This window comes from Symphalangus syndactylus, chromosome 3 (assembly GCF_028878055.3).
Source record: "Symphalangus syndactylus isolate Jambi chromosome 3, NHGRI_mSymSyn1-v2.1_pri, whole genome shotgun sequence".
NCBI classification, from domain to species: Eukaryota; Metazoa; Chordata; class Mammalia; order Primates; family Hylobatidae; genus Symphalangus; species Symphalangus syndactylus.
In genome coordinates, this window is record NC_072425.2 from 24,317,987 (window position 1) to 24,339,231 (window position 21,245).

The 21,245-nt window shown below is 37.2% G+C and overlaps 1 protein-coding gene across 1 annotated transcript in view; it reads left to right on the forward strand.

Annotated features, from left to right (window-relative positions):
• The window catches only part of MEGF9 (multiple EGF like domains 9), a 120,974-nt gene extending 100,660 nt beyond the window's left edge, over nt 1-20,314 (forward strand). The window contains exons 4-6 of the mRNA XM_055271305.2: nt 8,363-8,506; nt 12,856-13,125; nt 15,216-20,314. Coding sequence (XP_055127280.1) covers nt 8,363-8,506; nt 12,856-13,125; nt 15,216-15,667 — 866 coding nt within the window. The 3' untranslated portion in view covers nt 15,668-20,314. The remainder of the gene's footprint in view (nt 1-8,362; nt 8,507-12,855; nt 13,126-15,215) is intronic.
• Nucleotides 20,315-21,245: the final 931 nt, after the last annotated feature.

Genomic DNA, 21,245 nt, shown 5'->3' on the forward strand with positions numbered 1-21,245 from the left:
TCGGGTCGTCAATTAAAGGCCACTTCATTAGAAAGCATTTCCTGATGCTCTAGGCTTAATGGTAATTTCCCTATTATATGCTCTCACATATACTTGTATTTTTTCATAGCACTTTTCACAGTTTGTAATTGTATATTTATTTGTGATTCTGAGTCACATGTGGCTCACTCGTGAGGGCAAGAACATTTTTTTTTCACCATTGTATACACGATCTCTAGCATGGAGCTTTAGTGTATAGTAACTGCTCACTAAATTTTTATCAAATAAATGAACAAATGAATGGAAAGACATACAGAGGAAAGATTATTTTCAATACTGAGTAACAACAGGAATACTTCATTATACTGAGTTGATTAAAATTACTCCCTAGATCTTTTACAGTACCGAAAAGCAGTCTACATTGCTGGTTCTCAGTTTTAATTTTTCTTACTGCAATGAGGCCATTCTCTTTACTGTCATGTAAGTGCTGACCTGTCCTTGCTCTGGAGATAATTTAAGGCAAAATAATTCTTTTTCATGGTTATGGTTTCTGAAAGCAGCTAGTAGTGAGAGAAATAAGTGGTTTCTTTGTTTGGAATTATAATAAAAGTGGAATCCAACGTGAAGGAGTGCAAATACTTTATTTAAAATTACAAGCTTTATATAAAACCACTCTTGTCAAGTGGGTTTATTTTCAACAGTGCTGTGATAAGGTTGCCCTCTGGTGGCCACTTACTATGTTTTCACAGTCCTATTTTCACCCCCTCTTGCCGTTTTTCTATACCTTGTGTTTTAGATTGAAGTAGATTTTCAAAGTACTCTTTTTTTGTGGTAAGATATATTTGGATAAACATTTTAGAAAGCAATTTGACAGTAAGTATTAGAAATCTTAAAAATTCTTCTTTGATCCGGTAATTCTATTTCCAGGAATCTATTCTAAGGAAAGAATTCTAAATTCTTAAGAAGCTTATGTTCAAAGATGCTCACCAAAGTGGTAGTTACAATTTTAAAAAGTTAGACAACCCAATTTCTCACAATAGGGTATTAAGTAAATACTGTTATCTAAACAGTATATTATTAAAAACACAGAAAACCAAATGTTGACCTTACCTTGAGCAAGTTGCTTAATCTGTTTCTTCATCTATAAATTTGATATAATAGCAGTAACTGCCTAGTGGGTTGTCGTGAAGATTAAATGCAATACATTTGTACAGCCTTCATATAGTGCCTGGTCCATCACAAGTAATCAGTAAATGGTAACTGTTATTACGTTCTCGATAAAATGTTTTGTTTTGTTTTTTTCTGAGACGGAGTTTCACTCTTGTTGCCCAGGCTGGAGTATGGTGGCGCGATCTCGGCTCACTGCAACCTCTGCCTCCTGGGTTCAAGCGATTCTCCTGCCTCAACCTCCCAAGTAGCTGGGATTACAGGTGCCCACCACCACACCCGGCTAATTTTTTGTATTTTTAGTAGAGACGGGGTTTTGCCATGTTGGTCAGGCTGGTCTCGAACTCCTGACCTCAGGTGATCCACCTGCCTCAGCCTCCTAAAGTGGTGTGATTACAGGTGGGAGCCACTGTGCCTGGCTGATAAAATGTTTTAAAGAATGATATATAGCAATGTGAGAAAGTGAAAGAAGCAAGGTATAAAATGACATATGCCATATAATTAGACTAGTTAAAAAACAAAAGCCAAACCCCTGTAAATGAGGAAAGATTACAAAGAGAAGTACTAAAAATCTTTTTTTTTTTTTTTTTGAGACCGAGTCTTGCTCTGTCACCCAGGCTGGAGTGCACGGCACGATCTCGGCTCACTGCAACCTCTGCCTCCTGGGTTCAAGCGATTCTCCTGCTTCAGCCTCCCAAGTAGCTGGGATTACAGGTGCCCGCCATCACACGCCCAGCTAATTTTTGTATTTTTAGTACACACGGGGTTTCACCATGGTGGCCAGGCTGATCTTGAACTCCTGACCTTAGATGATCCACCCTTCTCAGCCTCCCAAAGTCCTGGGATTACAGGCTTGAGCCACGGAGCCCAGCCTAAAAATCTTAATGAGAGATTTCCTAGGATGATTTTTTACCCCTTTCTACTCCTGTGTTTTTCCAGATTTTCTTTATTAAGCATGTTTCCCTTAAAATGGAAGTGGGGGGATATTATTTTTAAAACTGGAACTTTATGTTCATATAATATACTTCCTTTGAAAATCCAATGTACCTTTATGGATTCATAGTGTCCCATGATGAGTAACTTGACCTGAGCAGCTTGACTGAGTTGACCAATCCTCTACTCCCCAATGATACTTACTTCAGAGTATCATGCTTTCCTGGTTTTTTGTGCTACCTAACCAGCTTTTCCTTCTTATTAGTTTCATGCTTTCCTGGTTTTTTGTGCTACCTAACCAGCTTTTCCTTCTTATTAGTTCTACTACATCTTCCTCAGTTTAGCTACAAGCACTGGAGTGCCTCAGGGCTCAGAGCTTGTCAAGTTTGTCTTTGCCATTTAAACTTTCTCCCTAAGTGGTCTCATTCAGTCCCCTGGATTTAATTTGTATGTGTTTGTTTTAGCTCATTTTCCCCCTTAACCCTGGATTTAATTGAAATGCCATCTATATATGTGCTTATTATCAGATTTACATTTCTCCCTTGATCTCCACACTGAAATATCCAACAGTCAAATATCCACTTGTTTTAATTGGCATTATATACCTAACACATCCGAAACAACTTTTTTTTCAACTTTATAAGTTAAGCCTGCTCTATCCATTTCACCAAGTTATACAGTCCCAAAGCCTAGTAGTCATTTTTTATTTCTCTCCTTTTTCTTACTGCAAATATCCAGCTCATCAGTATATTCCGTCAGCCCTATCTTCAAAACATACCCTGAATCTGACCACTGTTCATGACTTTTTTTTTTTTTTTTTTTTTTGAGACGGAGTCTCGCTGTCACCGAGGCTGGAGTGCAGTGGCGCGATTTCGGCTCACTGCAGGCTCTGCCCCGTGGGGTTCACGCCATTCTCCTGCCTCAGCCTCCCGAGTAGTTGGGACTGCAGGCGCCTGCCACCTCGCCCGGCTAATTTTTTTTGTATTTTTAGTAGAGACGGGGTTTCACCGTGTTAGCCAGGATGGTCTCGATCTCCTGACCTCGTGATCCGCCCGCCTTGGCTTCCCAAAGTGCTGGGATTACAGGTGTGAGCCACCACGCCCAGCCTGTTCGTGACTTTTATTGCATCATCCTTGCCCAAGCCACTGTCATCTCTTTGAACTACTTTGGCACAGTCTCATCTGGTCTTTCAGCCCCCTCTCTTCTCTCCCTGTTCTCTGATCCCCACCCCACCACAGTTAGTCTCCACATAACAACCAGAGCAATCTTTTTAAAATGTAAAACCAGATCATGTCATATTCATGCTTAAGCCCTCCAATGGCTTCTCATCCCTTTTGGAATATATAAAATTCAAACATCTCTCTATGGCCTATCTGGTTTTACATTTTCTGGGCCCTGCCTTTCTCTCTGACCTTATGCCCTGTTACTCTCTCCCTTGTTAACCTGGGCTCCATACTGGCCTTCTTTCAGTTTGACAGCTTAAAGCTTGCCTTTTGTTCTATAAAGAGGGTAAGGTAGTTCTTCCTACAACAAAGCACATTACTGTATTTCAGATAGGTTTATATGTAAATGATGAAATGGTAAAATAAAGGAATAAGGAAAGGTCTTTTTGCAGGTAACAATGTATCTTTTCAATGTTTTGTCCCTGAATTTGGCTGGAAAGGAGCCCTACATTCCTTTATTTGACTAGTTATTTTCTTGGTTATCTCTACAAAGATTTTTGAGATGCTTAGTCAAGGAGCATGAAAAAATCATCTTCAGAAAACATTCCTTTTGATCCACTGTTTGGCCATCTTTCAGCAATGAGAATGTGAGAATGTGAGTTTTAGGGCAGTATTGTTATATTTTGGGGGGTTCCAGGCAGAGCATAATGAACAATGTTAAACTTCAGCTTATTTTTATATATCATTTATCATAAAAGAAAGATCCTTAGATTTTAGATTTAAAGGAAACCTTAGATTTCATCTAGTTCAGCTTTTAAAATTTACAGATGAGGAAATTAAGACATAAAGAAAAAACATTATGTCCTATGGAATAGTCTTTCACCCTTTGAAATGCTCACATTATATTAAATCGTTAGCCAAAGAATTATTATCCCATTTTACAGATTAGAAAAGTGAAAATCAGAGAAGCTATTTGCTTAAGGTAACTTAGTTTGTGAGAAGTTCAGCTGGAAATGGAACACAAATTTGACACTAAATCCCATACCACTTTTTTCTTTTTTTTTTTTTTGAGACGGAGTCTCGCTCTGTTGCCCGCCCAGGCTGGAGTGTAGTGGCGCAATCTCAGCTCACTGCAAGCTCCGCCTCCCGGATTCACACCATTCTCCTGCCTCAGCCTCCCGAGTAGCTGGGACTACAGGCACCCACCACCATGCCTGGCTAATTTTTTATATTTTTAGTAGAGACGGGGTTTCACCGTGTTAGCCAGGATGGTCGCGATCTCCTGACCTCGTGATCTGACTGCCTCGGCCTCCCAGAGTGCTGGGATTAGAGGCGTGAGCCACCGCGCCCGGCCCCATACCATTTTTTTAATGCTATGTTGCCTCTCACAGAGGAGTTGTAAGCTATTTAAAAATCAAATTCACATCATTAGTTTCTACCATATATAGGTTTTAAACGTTATGGTCTTTTATTGTAAAAATAATTATTAAATATATATATGAAGTGTTTCAAATTGCTTGAGTTCTTGAAATATTTTACAATGTGTATGTGATATATTTTACAATGTGTTATTTTACAATAAGAAAAATCAAGATAATAAAAAATAAAAGTGATGCATGTATACTAGAGATAATTTGAAGACTAGAGGGAGAAAAACTCTGAAAGGGCTATTGTCTCTCATGACTGTTGTTAACACTTTGGTTATTTATGTCTGGCCTATCTTTAATTTATTCGTTTTCTTTCTCTATAGTTGTACTTTAGGTACATGCACCTTAAAGCAATGTAAACAGTGATGAATATTTAAGAATCAATGAATTTTATTCTTTTTTTAATTTATTTTTTTTTTCTTCTGAGACAGAGTCTCGCTCTGTTTCCCGGGCTGGAGTGCAGTGGCATGATCATAGCTCACAACAGCCTCAACCTTCCAGACTCAAGTGATCCTCCCACCTCAGCCTCCCGAGTAGCTGGGACTCAGGCATGCACCACCACACCCAGCTAATTTTTGTATTTTTTGTAGAGACAGGGTTTTGCCCTGTTGCCCAGGCTGGTCTCAAACTCTGGGGCTCAAGCAATCCACCTGCATTGACCTCCCAAAGTGCTGGGATTACAGGTTTGAGCCACTGTGTTGGGCTAAATTTTATACATATACTTGCTTTCATTTTTAGTTTTGAGATAGCATTGTTTACCATGTAAGGTTATTTTTTTTTACTTATTGATTTCTCATTGCAGGGTATGGCCAAAAAACAAACAGAAATAAAAAATTCTTCTGGAAAAAATATTCTGGTATAAATGGCTTAAGAGAGTAGAATTATATTGTGGCAGTCACAAACATGTGGAGTCTTATTTAGAATAGTAAAAAGCCCCAAAATAATAAGCATGTAAGCCCAGTAGCCCTGTAGGAGTAAAGGATTACATATATTTATTTATTATTATTATTGTTATTATTATTATTATTATTTTTTTTTGAAAAGGAGTTTCACTCTTGTTGCCCAGGCTGGAGTACAACTGTGTGATCTTGGCTCACCACAACCTCTGCTTTCCAGGTTCAAGTGATTCTCCTGTCTCATCCTTCTGAGTAGCTGGGATTACAGGCATGCACCACCACACCTGACTAATTTTGTATTTTTAATAGAGATAGGGTTTCACCATGTTGGTCAGGCTGGTCTCGAACTCCTGACCTCAGGTGATCCGCTTGCCTTGGCCTCCCAAAGTGCTGGGATTACAGGCGTGAGCCACCATGCCTGGCATATATATATATATGTATATAAAGGGTAGCAACATGACCTTTTCTTGTCACATCAATTATGCACAAAGGACTTATTATTGGACTGCATCCTACTCTGAACATCCAAATTTTATTATGGAACTGTTAGCTTTTTTTTTTTCAGGTATTTTTTATATTAAAGCTTAGCACTTTATCAGAACTTTTTCTCTTAAAAATTCTTTGTATTGAACATTTTTAATAGGGGGAGAGTAGGTAGACAGATTTCACACATAATGCAGGTTTTGACATGTCCAACCTGAGGAACAATTTAACTTTTAAAATTGTTTTATTTTTAGAGCAAAACTCCAGTTTCCTACTATGTATTTTTCAGCTGTTTTTTAGTCACAAAGATACATAGCTAAAGAGAGATCATGATACAAGAAGATCTGAAAGATGAATATATACTGCTTTGTTATATGTGGGAAAAATATCATTAACACTATCAGGCCTTTACAATTACATGATTGAAAACGATGATATTTACATACAAGTTTGATTTAATGTTAAGTGTTCATATAACAAACTTTTGAAGATATCTTTCACCATAAATTCATGAAGTTTGGGGGAATTTTGCTGTAGTCAGTTAAGAATTGAGATTTACACTTAGGGAAGCCTACATGGGCGCATCACTTGAGGTCAGAAGTTTGAGACCAGCCTGGCCAACATAGTGAAACCCTATCTCTACTAAAATACAAAAATTAGCCGGGCGTGGTGACGTACGCCTGTAATCCCAGGTACTCGGGAAGCTGAGGCAGGAGAATCACTTGAACCTGAAAACAGGTTGCAGTGAGTGGTGAGCAGAGATCATGCCACTGCACTTTAGCCTGAGCCACAGAGCGATCTCTGTCTCAAAAGAAAAAAAAAAAAAAGAATTGAGCTTTTTAACATGTAGGTTGATGACATTTTCATTCTTTTGTTTTTTCAAGTTTTGCTTCAGTTGTGAGACCATTTTATTTCACAACCTTATTCTCTCTCCCCTTTCAAAAATATTTCTACTAGTAAGGAAAAGAAATCAAGACTTTTATGAATAGTTTTAGCATTGAACTGTAGTTAGCTTACTTTGTAAAATGTCATTATCTTCCTAGATTTCTATGTAGAGTTTACTCACTGATTTCCATATAATAGTAGTTCTGAGTGTCCCTTTGAATCTTCCTGGCCCCATAAGGAAGGAATGTAAATTATGCTATACTTTCTCATTTCCTATTTTCAGATGTTATGCTGCTTCCATGTCTGTAGAACATCCTTACTAATAGAGTGCCAAGGGAGTATTATTACAAAACCTAACTTTGTTTCTTTTTTTTCTTTTCTTTATTAATTGCTTTTATTTTTACTTTAAACTTTTAAATATATAAAGCTATGGAGAATAATATAGCAAATACCCATGCACTCATCCCCAGAATTATTAATAATAAAGATTAACATTTTGACATTTTGCTTCATATTTATATATATATGTATATAGTTACATCTTTGAAACAGAAAATTTCAATAAAGTTGAGGTCCTCTTCTCCTCCCTAGTCCTGTTTTACCCCCCTCCCTCCACAGAGACAAGCAGAGTATAAAATTCCCCTATACCCTTGCAATCCACATTTTAATTTTTACCTCATGTTTATATCCATCTGGTTAGTATACTCTGCATCCATTTGCTTAGCGCGCTTAGTGTGGTTTTTAAATTTTAATAAGTATTCTCTTTCTGTATGTGTTATTCTCCAATTTGCTTTTCAACCAACGTTCTTTTTAAGATTTAGGCTGGGTGGCTAATCTAATGGCTCACGCCTGTAATCCCAAAACTTTGGGAGGCCAACGCAGGAGAATCGCTGGAGGCTGAGAGTTCAGTATCAGCCTGGGCAACACAGTGAAATCCTGTCTTATAAAATAATTTAAAAATTAGCCGGGTGTAATGGCATGCTCCTGTAGTCCCAGCCACTTGAGAGGCCCCATCTCTAAAAAAAAAAAAAAAAAAAAAAAAGATTTATGCATATTCATGCATGTATGATTAGTTCACTTATGAAAATGCCACAATTTATCTATTCTTCTATTAATATGTATTTGGATTGTTTTTATTTTCTCCTTGGCGTATAGTTGCTACTTTTGGTATGTAATCAGATCAACCAGCAAGGGTTTATTGAGCCACTAATCCTGTATCTCACCTTTCCCTAAGGAGCTTACAATCTAGTAGGGGACACAAGTCACAGACATGGGCAGTATAGAAATCAGGTGGGGTAGAAATTAACTCTATCCAGTCCCTATTAGTTTTTCTTTTTCTTATGATCTTTTTGTTGCAGGCATGATTTTTGAAAGTTACTTGGCTTTCAAGGTAAATCTTTAACTTTTAAAAATAATTTGCTTCTTTTAGGTGCTTGTTTAAACTGCCAGGAAAATAGCAAAGGAAATCACTGTGAAGAATGTAAAGAAGGATTTTATCAGAGTCCTGATGCCACTAAAGAATGTCTTCGCTGCCCTTGTTCAGCAGTGACATCTACAGGCAGCTGCTCTATAAGTAAGGCCTTTCTCTAACTCTTCATTTTAGAGGGAAAAAAAAAATCAGTCATCAGTAGGTATAAGTTGCATTGATGAATAAAGTTCTGGATGCTATAGGTGAAAGGGAGTTATAAAAACAGCAAAAGTTTTGCTTTCCAGGAATTTATAATCTAATCCAAATATATATGTGAATGAGACTTAAAGTGTCTAAAAACCTGCATAATGAGTTAATAAAGGAACTTCAAGACTGAGCAACTTTTGCTCACCTATTTCAAGGTAACATTTACTAATTAGTTCATCCTAGATACCAAATAATGTTGACTAATTGCAATCTAATAAATATAGTTGACTCATTTAATCCTGAAGTATATATTAGTTATCTGTTGCTAAATAACCTATTACCCTAAAATTTAGTGGCTTAAAACAATAAGCATTTATTATTTCACATATTTTCTACTAGGACTTTCGAAGCAGCTTAGCTGGGTGGTTCTGGTTTGAATTTTTTCCTCTCTTTCTTTCTTTCTTTCTTTCTTTCTTTCTTTCTTTCTTTCTTTCTTTCTTTCTTTCTTTCTTTCTTTCTTTCTTTCTCCCTGTCTGTTTAAATAATAGCTTTGTTGAGCTATAATTCACATTTCATACAACTTATTTAAGATGCAAAATTCAGTATTTTTAGTACACAGTCTTAAAGTTTTGCAACCACGACCACAATCAATTTTAGAAGTTTTCATCACCTCCCCCAACAAAAGGACCTAAAAAACAATCCTGTAATCATTAGCAATTACTCCCTTTTCCTCTGGCCTTAGGCAACCACTAACCTACTTTTTCTGCTCTATGGATTTGCCCATTCTGAACATTTCATATAAAAATGAAGTCATATAATATACGGCCTTGTGTGTCTGGCTTTTTTCACTTAGCATAGTATTTTCGGTTCATTCATGTTATAACATGTCTCAATACTTCATTCCTTTTTGTTACTAAATAATATATTACTGTGTTATACCCCATTTCATTGCTCTCTTCATCAATTGATAGACATTTGAGTTGTTTCCACTTTTTAGCTATTACAAATAATGCTGCTGTGAACATTTGTATACATGTTTTTGTATGTACATATATTTTCATTTATCTTCAGTGTATACCTAGGAGTGGAATTCCTGGGTCCTGTAGTAACTATGTTTATCCTCTTGAGGAACTGCCAGACTGTTTTCCAAAATGAGTACACCATTTTGCATTCTCATTCTCATCAACCCTGTATGTAGGTTCCAAATTTTCCACAGCTTCACCAACACTTACTATCTGCCTTTATATAATTACAGCCATCCTAGTAGATATGAAGTGGTATTCCACTGTGGTTTTAAGTTGCATGTTCCTGATGGCTAGTTATGTGCTTATTGGTCATTCATATATTTAGAGAAGTGTCTGTTCAGATCCTTTGCCCATTTAAAATTTGGATTATTTATCTTGTTATCATTGAGTTGAAATAATTCTTTATATATTCTAGATACAAGTCCCTTAACAGATATATGATTTATAAATATTTTTTCTATTTTGTGGTTTAATTTTTTGCTTTCTTGATGGTGACCTTCTCAGCAAGGCCCAGTTCAAATGTTACCTGCTTCATAAAGACTTTTCTATACCTCCCAGTAGGAAATTATCCTCTCCCTCAAGCTCTCGTACTACAGTGCAGTATCAGGTATTTATGTATAGTGGATGCACCAAGAGGGAATAATTACTTTACCTGGAGTGGGGGAATATCAGCAATGGCTTCAGAGAGGATGTGACATAAAAGCTGAGTCTTGTGATAGGAGTCTGCATTTAGCAGGTAGACAGGAGAAGGAAGGACATTTCAGATAAAAATATCAATAGGAACAATGGTACAGAAATCTTAAAACAGCTTATTTGATCAAGAAACTACTTAAGAATGGCAGAAACAAAATATAAGGCAGAAGGAGTGAAACATCAGGCAGGCACATTGAATGTCATATTTGAGGTCCAGTTGGTCTCCCCATGACAGGCATGAGAGGCTTTCACAAACCTTAATTTCAGTCCTTCAGTCTATTTCATCAGGAATTCTTTAGATTATTGTTGCTATAGTTGTTGAAGTACAAAAATGCTGTAAAATATGGTACTGTTGTAAGCTGTGACTTCATTGAGAACAAGGAATATATGCCTTTTCACCAAGAATTTTTTTCCTGCATATTATTGTTTGCATGGGTTATGAATAATTCAGCTGCCACCTTTTATTGCTGAAAGCTAAAAGTAACCTAAGTATTTCTGGTTTAATTCCCTTATATTGAAATATGGAAAGCTGCCGCCCAGAGTTTAGTAACTTACTTGAGATCACACTACCCACTAGGATTGTAAGTGGTAAGTTAGAATTCTTTTATCAATTGCACACTCTGGGAATATACTAAAACCATTGAATTGTATACTTTTAATGGTTGAATGTTACAGCATATAAATTATATCTCAAAGCCATTTTAAAAAGTAAAAGTGAAAGATGAAAGGAATTCATTTTTCTTAAAGAGCATCAGAAATATGATTCATTGCCACAAGTTCCATGACCACTGTAAAGTATTCCTGCTATAATAACATTAGTCTGTGTTTAGATAACAGGGTGATCCTGTTAGTGTAATTATAATAGTAAATTCTAAGAAAAGAACTAATCTATCTAGCAGATTTAAAAGATGATTTGTTGATTATTAAAAATTATTTATTAAATATAATTAAGAATCCAGAATTGAAATCCTATGAAGAATAAAAAAAGAAACAGGTATGAATTGTTATGTTCCTACTGCCTAAAGTGAAATTACTCGGTAGATATATATTGAACACATGCTATGTTTTAGGCACTGTGCTAAACATTGGCGATAAAGACAGAAAAATGTCAAATAGCTCATAGTTTAATGGGAGAAGCACACAAGTAACTAGGTAATTACAATTTCAAATGACATGTGTTACAGTTAAGCATAGACTAACCCTATCCCAAACTGAGGGAATCAAGGAAAACTTTTGTGCTTCTGAGAAGAAGTAATACCTGAGTTAATTCCTACAGATTGAATTTGCTAACTGAGCTAGAAAGAGAGAGACAAGAGGATGTCCCATGCAGAGAAAGTAGTAAGTACAAAACCTCAGAGAGAAGAAAGCAGGCAGTATTTGGGAGTTCTTTTAAGCCATTTAATGTGCCTGAACCTTAGGGGGTGGTGGAGTGTGAAGTGAAGAGAGAAAAGTTGAGAGAAGTAGGCAGAGGTCAGATTATGAAAAGTACTAAAAATTCTATTAACATTTTTACTTAATCCTGAAGGAGTTAGGGAACCACTGAAAAGATTTCTCTAGAGAAGTAACATATTCTTATTTACTTTGAAGTTGAAAGTGAATGTAGGAGTGCATTGTGATAAAAAGAACCATGAGGAAGTAGCTACAATAATCTAGGTGAGAAATGATGAAGGCTTAATCTGAGGTCACTCCAGGGGGAATGGAAAGAGACATCCGTGGATTGGAAAGACTTTAATCAGGTACAATTGATATGAATTGATAACTGCTTAGAAGGGACATAGGGAGAAGGAGGATTGAGAGATGATTCTCAGTGTTTTGGCTTATGCAAGTGGGTAGATGTTGGTACCATTCACTGAGATCTAGGAAACATTGGAGGAAGACAGGACTCAGGAAGGGAAGATACTGAGGACAGTGTTGTACATGTTAAGTTTGAGATGTTTGTGGATCCACGTGTACAGGAAGTTAGTATATAGTTTGGAATTTAGGACAGAGATGTAGACTAGAGATACACATGTTGGAATTGTTGATGATGTCAGTGGATGAGGCCACCCATGGAAAATGAGCAGAGAAGAGAAAGAAACCAAGAATAGAAGTCTGCGGAGTACCAACATTTTAAGTATGGGAGGGATGGAGGAAGTTTTTGTTAAAACAATATTTTATCCAATCTGTCATCTATAAAAAGAAGGGAATAACACAATTATGAGAGTGCCAATCCATCATCATCATTCAGACTCCTTATGTAAGCCTATTTATTTTGCCGTCTACCTGAATAGGTTCTCTGGATGGCCCCATCATTCCTACAATAAGCTGGGAAATTAGTAAATAGATTATAGATTATTAGTTTAATTAATTAATAGAAATTATTATATGTTTCTAGAGAGGAGACAGTAGGGAAGGTTTATAAAAAACAAATTAGAGAGAGAGTCTCATCATGTTGCCCAGGCTGGTCTCAAACTCCTGGGCTCAAGCGATCCTTCCACCTTGGCCTTCAAAGTTCTGGGATTATAAATCTTTTTAAGGACTAGTAGTTGTTTTGCATTTTTAATTGTAGCTTCAGACTGTACTAAACTATTCTGGCATTCTCTCTTTTAGAATCGAGTGAATTGGAACCTGAATGTGACGAGTGTAAAGATGGTTACATGGGCCCGAACTGCAATAAATGTGAAAATGGCTATTACAATTTTGACAGCATCTGTAGAAAGTGCCAATGTCACGGCCATGTGGACCCAGTTAAAACTCCAAAGATTTGTAAGCCCGAGAGTGGTGAGTGCATCAACTGCCTCCATAACACCACTGGGTTTTGGTGTGAGAACTGCCTAGAAGGTTATGTTCAAGACCTCGAGGGAAATTGCATCAAGAAAGGTAAAACTTCACCTAAGTGATTGTAAATTTAATATCTAAACCTAGCAGTGAAAAATGGAAGGCTTTGTAAAACCTTCCAACCCTACCAGAGGAGTTTCTGGAAATAGATTTTGATAGATATTTGCCTAAAGAGCTTTCCTTCCATTCCTGCTGCTCTTCTGACACTCCGCAGTCAACTCCAGAAATTTGAGGACCAAGACAAAGTCATTGCGACAGTGAGACAAAATGTTCTCACATTTTTCTCTTCATCTATTTTTATTTTTATGTTAATAATTTAAGAATCCTATCATTTCTTTTATTCTTTGCTTCCTTTATTCTCATCACTTTGAGGGATCATCAAAGGTCTTTTGAAGTAGGGACATCTAATCTGGTTAGAAGTTCCAGCTGAGAAGCTGGAGTTCATTCTAGCATCTGTCCTAACTTTGGGCCTAAGTTTCCCCATGTACAATGGAGGAAATAATAATATTCCTTTTGATTTTTAAAAGCAAAAGTTATTCACATGGCAAAATATTTCTTATAAGAAAGCTCAGTAATAAAAAATTAATGATTATGAATTCAGGATGAGTTAGGATATTAAGGGTTTATTAGGTCACAGAGAGATTGGACCATGCTGTTCTACAAACCACTCTTTGATATTCTAACATGCTGAACACGAGGCTGATGAACAGTTGGTCTGTGGCAAGTGTCATCTTTCTGCCATTTTCTTGATATCTTTATACTGTTGTGATCAAGGCAAAAAGATTCAGATTGAACCCTATTACTAGCTAGAGATCCTGCTACTCAGTTCTCTTACCTATTTGAGAGGCACACTTTGTCCATAGTTAGCTGACAGAACTGATGGTTTTTCTTATTAGCTATTAGGCAATATATATAAACTTTGCCTCTTTTTAGAATAAATTGATATGGCTTTCATGGTGAATAATTATAATAATAATAGTAATACTTTTATTGAGTACCTACTATATGCCAAGCACTGTAAGCATTAAATGTGATAATGCTGTGTAGTACATTATTTCATTTAATACTTCCTAAGAACTCTACAAAGTTGATGTTATTATTCACACTTTACAGATAGGGAAACTGAGCTTTAAAAAAATTTACTTATCTATAGCCACACACTTCTATTTGATTCCAAAGCCTTTAGTCCTTCCACCAAACTATGCTGCCATTAGAAATACAAATTATAATACCTAAATTATAAAGTAGCTGTAATCTACACAAAGGAAGAATTCCTACCCATGGAATTAAGGAAAGCTGTTTTCTGTCTTGGCTGACGTCAGCCTCAGATATTTAAAATTTGTTTTTTAGACATAACTAGAGGTACAGTTTTCCCTGCACCTCCTTTGCAGATAATTATTTTACCTTTATGAAATGCCATCAGACTTGTTAGACTTACTTTTGTTCAAATGATTGCCATGTATCCCTGTTACTTTTAACTATGTGATTTAGAACTCAGTAGTGACAAATTTACTGCCTTTGCAGGAATTTGTATGATTTTATCTAAGAGTAAATAAGAATGGAAAACTCCAACACTGGTATTTTCCCATTTTTTTTTTTTTTTGAGACAGAGTCTTGCTCTGTTGCCCAGGCTGGAGTGCAGTGGCATAATCTCAGCTCACTGCAACCTCCGCCTCCCAGGTTCAAACAATTCTCTGCCTCAGCCTCTCGAGTAGCTGGGATTACAGGCACCCGCCACCACGCCCAGCTAATTTTTGTATTTTCAGTAGAGACAGAGTTTCACCATCTTGGCCAGGCTGGTCTTGAACTCCTGACCTCGTGATCCACCCTCCTCGGCCTCCCAAAGTGCTGGGATTACAGGTGTGAGCCACCACGCCCGGCCCAAAGATTTTAGTGTAGATATTATACATATTGGAAAACAGCCATAGATGTAATAATCTAGCTTTCTAGACCCTGATTCTTACCCTTATCACTATATTTCTCTAAACATTATTTTTAACTTGCATTACCTTAAAGCAGAATATCATGTCAACATCCTACATCAACATTCACTCCCATGCATATTTCTTTTATTGTTTCTCAAAACTAGATAATTTTGTCTTTTACATTTCATTCTCTGTTTTTATTTTCAGAAGTTATTGTTCCAACACCTGAAGGTTCTACCATTTTGGTTTCCAATGCCTCTTTGACCACATCAGTGCCCACCCCTGTTATAAATAGTACTTTTACCCCTACAACCCTGCAGACTATCTTTTCAGTAAGCACTTCTGAAAACAGCACTTCAGCTTTAGCTGATGTATCATGGACCCAATTTAACATCATCATTTTGACAGTCATCATCATTGTTGTGGTGCTGCTAATGGGATTTGTGGGGGCTGTATATATGTACCGTGAGTACCAAAACCGGAAACTCAATGCCCCCTTTTGGACCATCGAGCTGAAAGAAGACAATATCAGTTTCAGCAGCTACCATGACAGCATTCCCAATGCAGATGTTTCGGGATTGTTGGAAGATGATGGCAATGAAGTGGCTCCCAATGGGCAGCTGACCCTGACGACGCCCATACATAACTACAAAGCCTAAGGAGCTAGAAGTGTTCTGAATTGTTAAACCACAGTGCTTACTAAGACAGCATCAGCCCCTAGGCCAGACAAAGCCTGGCTAGAGTTTGCTGAGAAAGCAAAGGCAAATAGTGCATCTGAAATTTTCAGGTACAAATTTGTAATGCGCTTAGCCTATCTATTGCTCTTAGTTTTCCCATGAAGATCTGAAGTGTTCACTGTCATTAGGACTTGAAGTAAAGTATATTTTTGTACCAAACCACATGGGAGTATGGAAAGGCTGAACCCCATAGTGCAGCCCAAAACCACTTTGACCTCCAGATAGACTCCTGGGGAAGTGTTCACCAAGCCAGTGGTAACAAGATGATGGATGTGGAGGGGGAAAAGACTGCTGGAAGACTTCATCTCCATTCCTGAAACATTTTTTAAAAACAGGGTCAGGGATTATATTCATTTTACTATACAAAAGGACATCATTGAGGAAAAGGTTGTTTCTAGGCTGTATCACAATAAATAATCTTGATTGTTTCTAGAACAGGGGTAGAAAAGTCCCAAGATCTTCAGAAGGGCTTGGTTTTTTCCTCACAGGATTCTTGCTCAGTGATGAGTTGAAAGCACAGGATAAGCTTCTAAGGGAGGAAAACAGCATTGGGGAGCAGGAGGCTGATGGTCCTCTTCAGGGTCTCAGTGTAAATGATAAATTGTCTAAAAATAAGGAATATTCCTGCCTCTAGAGAAATAAGGTGTACATAGTTAATGTAGCATATCTGGTCGACATTGTATTTGTATCTATTTGTAAAAAAAAACATGTCATATTTTATCATCTGGAATTTATTTGTACAGCAGTTAATGGTGTTGTAAAAAGAAAAATATGGGGATTGCTTAAAATACTGTAAAATAGATGGCAATATTGCTAGAGCTGGGACTCTGGTGAGCATCAGTCATTTTTAGTCCTTCTTGAGGACATTGCTGAAATTTATAAGAGGTCGAATGTTTCTAATCTTTCTTTCCTTTCTCAGTCTAAAAGTAGAGTTATATGCTCTTTGACTTACTATGATTCAAGCAATAGATTTTGAAGTCAATAATCGTTAAGCTGGGACATAGGATGCATTCTCCAAAAACATTAATCTAATTAGACACTAGCCACCCTATATATTTTACATAGATTAATATAAAACATATCCTCATTAAAAAATGTTTTTCTTGAATGTAAAAGATAGTCTTCCAAAGGATAGAAATATTTTAGTTCCAAGAGAAAAGCCATCACATTACTTGGGATCTGTAGTTTTCATGCCTGTGAAATATTTATAATCCTCTCTCACCCCAAATAAAAAATCTCCTACATGTGAACATAGCCTGTCACTCATTTGCCATGAGGTATGTGCCATCTCCCTGCAGTGCTATAGTTCTCCCATTGTCTTCCTGTCTAGTTAGTGGGTAGCTTTGTAGATGGGTGTGTATAGTTAGTTCTTGCTTTTTGATGCAGTTTTTTCCTAGAGGCCAACTACTGTTGCTTTTGTTTATTATGATATTGACATTTTGGGTTAAGCAAGTTGGGTGGGAAAGGTGGTCAGATGTCAAATATAACTTATTAGGAGGAACAGTGAACTGTGAAGTGGTTAGAAAAAAAAAAACTTATTAGATTAGACCTAGGAAATCCAAGCTGACCCCTTTGCCTAACTTCCCTAGAGAAAAACCTAGAACTTGATCATCCCTTTATAGGAGACCCCTAAGTTGTTCTCAGGGGTTGGAGATGATGTTCTGGAGGGAGTACAAGCAAATAATCTACTTCTGGTAATCTGAGGGTGCTTTGCATATTTGGCCATTGCTCAGAAGAATAGAGGTTACATTATATTACATTATATGAACATTATTTCGTTTTTCTATAGCCCTTTGTAGTTTGCAAAGCACTTTTCCATATGTGTGTCCTCTCCTCCACACCATAGCCCCCTGAGGAAGTAATTGTTGTCCCCATTTTATAGATGAAAAGACTGAGGCACAGAGGAGCTAAATACCTTGTTCAAGGTTATACAATGTGTGTCATTATGAGGCCTGGAATCAGGGCTCCTAACTCTAAAGCACATGTTTTTTCAACTATATGCAGAAATTGCCTAGCGATGGACACAGGAAATCTGGGAGGAAGAGTTCTACTTGTGGATGTTTTAATTTTTTTTAAATATCAGGAGCAATCCAGGGCCATACAGCTACAAAGCACTTAGTGAAAAGAACACAGGAAGATTTACTATCTGAAGCTAGTTATTAGTGATTAGAAAACAAAACTGCCAGTTTGTGCTTCATTAAGGTGAACTCATCTCTCCAAACAGGGAGGGAAAATTTGCATTCCCTAGCAGTTGCTGCATGTGTGTGTACAGACTGCACAATTCTAAGAAATTGTGCAAAATGGCATACCTGACTTTCTCCCAGATACACCGCCCCCCACCTCCTCCCAAAAAAGGTCAGGATTAAAGGTGGTGAGAAGTGAACATTTATTAAACAGAAGTTAAACCAATAGAGAAAGGAGGTTTGTTGGAGTCTTAAGAGGATTTTGACTATGTAGAAATTCCTTGAAACAGACCTTAAAAGGTATTGAAAAATTGAATCACAAAGAAAGTTTACCTTTAAATACTTGTTAAAGGCTCCTAGGTCATGGTTATAATATTTCTCAATGGGAAAAAAAGTCTTAAAATTTGTTTTAAATAATATCCTCTAATGTCTCCAGCTTTTTGCTTCTGGAAATAATTTGCTTTAAAATATAAATCAATCACAAAGTGATCTACCACTGAAATCAGTCTAAGAAAGTAGTATGGGATGCATTGCACTATGTTATTTCCTCTAAAGGCATGAGCCCCATAAACTGTGGCATCTGGCAGCAGGATGCCATCAGTCCTTTAGAAAGCCTAATATTGGGCCGGGTGCAGTGGCTCACGCCTGTAATCCCAGCACTTTGGGAGGCCAAGGTGGGTGGATCACAAGGTCAGGAGTTCGAGACCAGCCTGGTCAACATGGCGAAACCCCGTCTCTACTAAAAACTTAAAAATTAGCCGGGTGTATGTGCCTGTAGTCTCAGCTACTTGGGAGGCTGAGGCAGGAGAATCACTTGAACCTGGATGGCAGAGGTTGCAGTGAGCCGAGATGGCACCATTTCACTCCAGCCTGGGCAACAGAGCAAGGCTCTGTCTCAAAAAAAAAGGAAGAAAAAGAAAGCCTAATATTGGGAGAATGTTTGTGTTAGGATTGGAAATGTGTTTATTTTTAAATAAGATAGCACTGATATGAATCTTATTTGGAAATTACAGATACTGCCATTAAGCGATGCTTTTATCTTCATTAATTCATTTTAGTAAGCGCCTATGCATTTCTGATGGTTAGGTGCCCTAGGTAGTGTTAAGTATGTCCATGTCCTCCCTTACTCCCCTCTCACTCCCTCTACCCTCTATCCCCCAGGGTTCTTTTATTAATGGAATTTCTCCAGTTATAGAGAAAAAAATGACATTTGAAAACTAAAGCTCATTTATATTAATACTAAAGTCCTGTGGGCCTAGTGCGTTACTCTTCCCAGTGATACCTAGATTTTAAGAGTAGAGAACAGAGGAAACATGGGATGAGAGGAGAGAGGTTTTTTAGACATTTGTAGACACCTCAAATTATATCACTATTCTCTAGCGCCAATATTTCCAGGTAAATTGACCATTAAAGCAATACTCACCTACTAGTTTATTTTGGTCAGCTGAGTGCCATCAGGATATTTAGCCCTTTAAGTACTGTTTTGGGAGTAGAAAACTAAAGCAACAATGCTTCCTCTTGACAGCTTTGATTGGAACGGGGTTATTAGATCATTCACCTTAGTCCTACACTTTTTAGGATGCTTGGTGAACATAACACCACTTATAATGAACATCCCTGGTTCCTATATTTTGGGCTATGTGGGTAGGAATTGAATTTCCAAATCTCAAGGCAAGCTCTCTGACAAAAAGTTCAGAGAAGTAAAAAGCAACCCAGTGTAACCTATTACAGCAAGAAAAGCATTTCTGGCTTCATCCACAAAGAACCTTTGGTCTGTTATACTATTCTTGATAGTAAGGAGTTTGGGAGCTAAAATAAATTCGGCATGTGCGGGGGAGTAAGGGAAGGTTAGTGCATTTTTCTGTTTAATGTTTAACCCTGAGCCAGTGTCTATGCCAAAGGGAAAGGCAGGAAGAATACACTCATACATCTGAAGAAGTCAAATAATATCAAACGGCCTAAAGGTTATGGATCATTAAAATGTCAGTGGTTGAATGATGTTTGCTCAAAGGCAATTTGGGAATCTTTCTTGCTACTTATGCATACGCAATAACTGCAGCAGCAGCCCTAGAAAGTAAGCCCAGGGCTTCAGATCTAAGTTAGTCCAAAAGCTAAATGATTTAAAGTCAAGTTGTAATGCTAGGCATAAGCACTCTATAATACATTAAATTATAGCCCGAGCAATTAGGGAATGTTTCTGAAACATTAAACTTGTATTTATGTCACTAAAATTCTAACACAAACTTAAGAAACGTGTCTCATACGTATGCTGTACTAGGCTTCATCATGCATTTCTAAATTTGTGTATGATTTGAATATATGAAAGAATTTATACAAGAGTGTTATTTAAAATTATTAAAAATAAATGTATATAATTTGTACCTATTGTAGATTTGTTGTTTACTTTTTTATGTGGTCAGAGTTGTTTGATGTCTTCAAATACATGCCAAGGATCATTTATTTTCAGCCCACTTCATAAAAATCTTTGAACCCTTCATTTATTGGCCATGTATTTTGTTTAAGTTCATTTAAAGAATGTTTTCTACTTGGGGGGAAGAAAAAATCCATGAAGAAGATTCCCTGTCTTAGAGGAAAACAAAACCTGAGAAGAAAATATATTAGCATATATTTTTGTTTGTGCTTTTGCCTATTCCCTCAGAGATCCATCGGATTTTATAGAGAAAACTTGCTCACTTTGGATTTCTTTGTCACACATATGAAGAATTTCCTTTCTTTGGTAGAAATCTGAAGAGAAACCATATTCTACATGTTTATTAGGTAACTTGTAATGAGCGTACATCTTTTTAATATTTTAAGCTACTCTTGAAGAACCTGTATTTTGATAAAGCTAGATGGTGTTTAATGGGATGCCATCTGAGAGATTCCTTTATTTGAAAAAAAAAGAAAAAAAGAAAAAACAAGTCGGGCATTTCTTTGTGCTGAGAACTTTATAAACTTAAACTGTTTTATTCAACTTCAGTTGGTTGACATTTAAATTTTTAAACTCTATTTTTTCTTTCTTTTCTAGCCACACAAGAAAACAGGTTTTATCACTTTATAATAACACCTTATGTTGAGGCCGGGCGCGGTGGCTCAAGCCTGTAATCCCAGCACTTTGGGAGGCCGAGGCGGGCGGATCACGAGGTCAGGAGATCGAGACCATCCTGGCTAACACGGTGAAACCCCGTCTCTACTAAAAATACAAAAAATTAGCCGGGCGTGTTGGCGGGCGCCTGTAGTCCCAGCTACTCAGGAGGCTGAGGCAGGAGAATGGCGTGAACCCGGGAGGCAGAGCTTGCAGTGAGCCGAGATTGCGC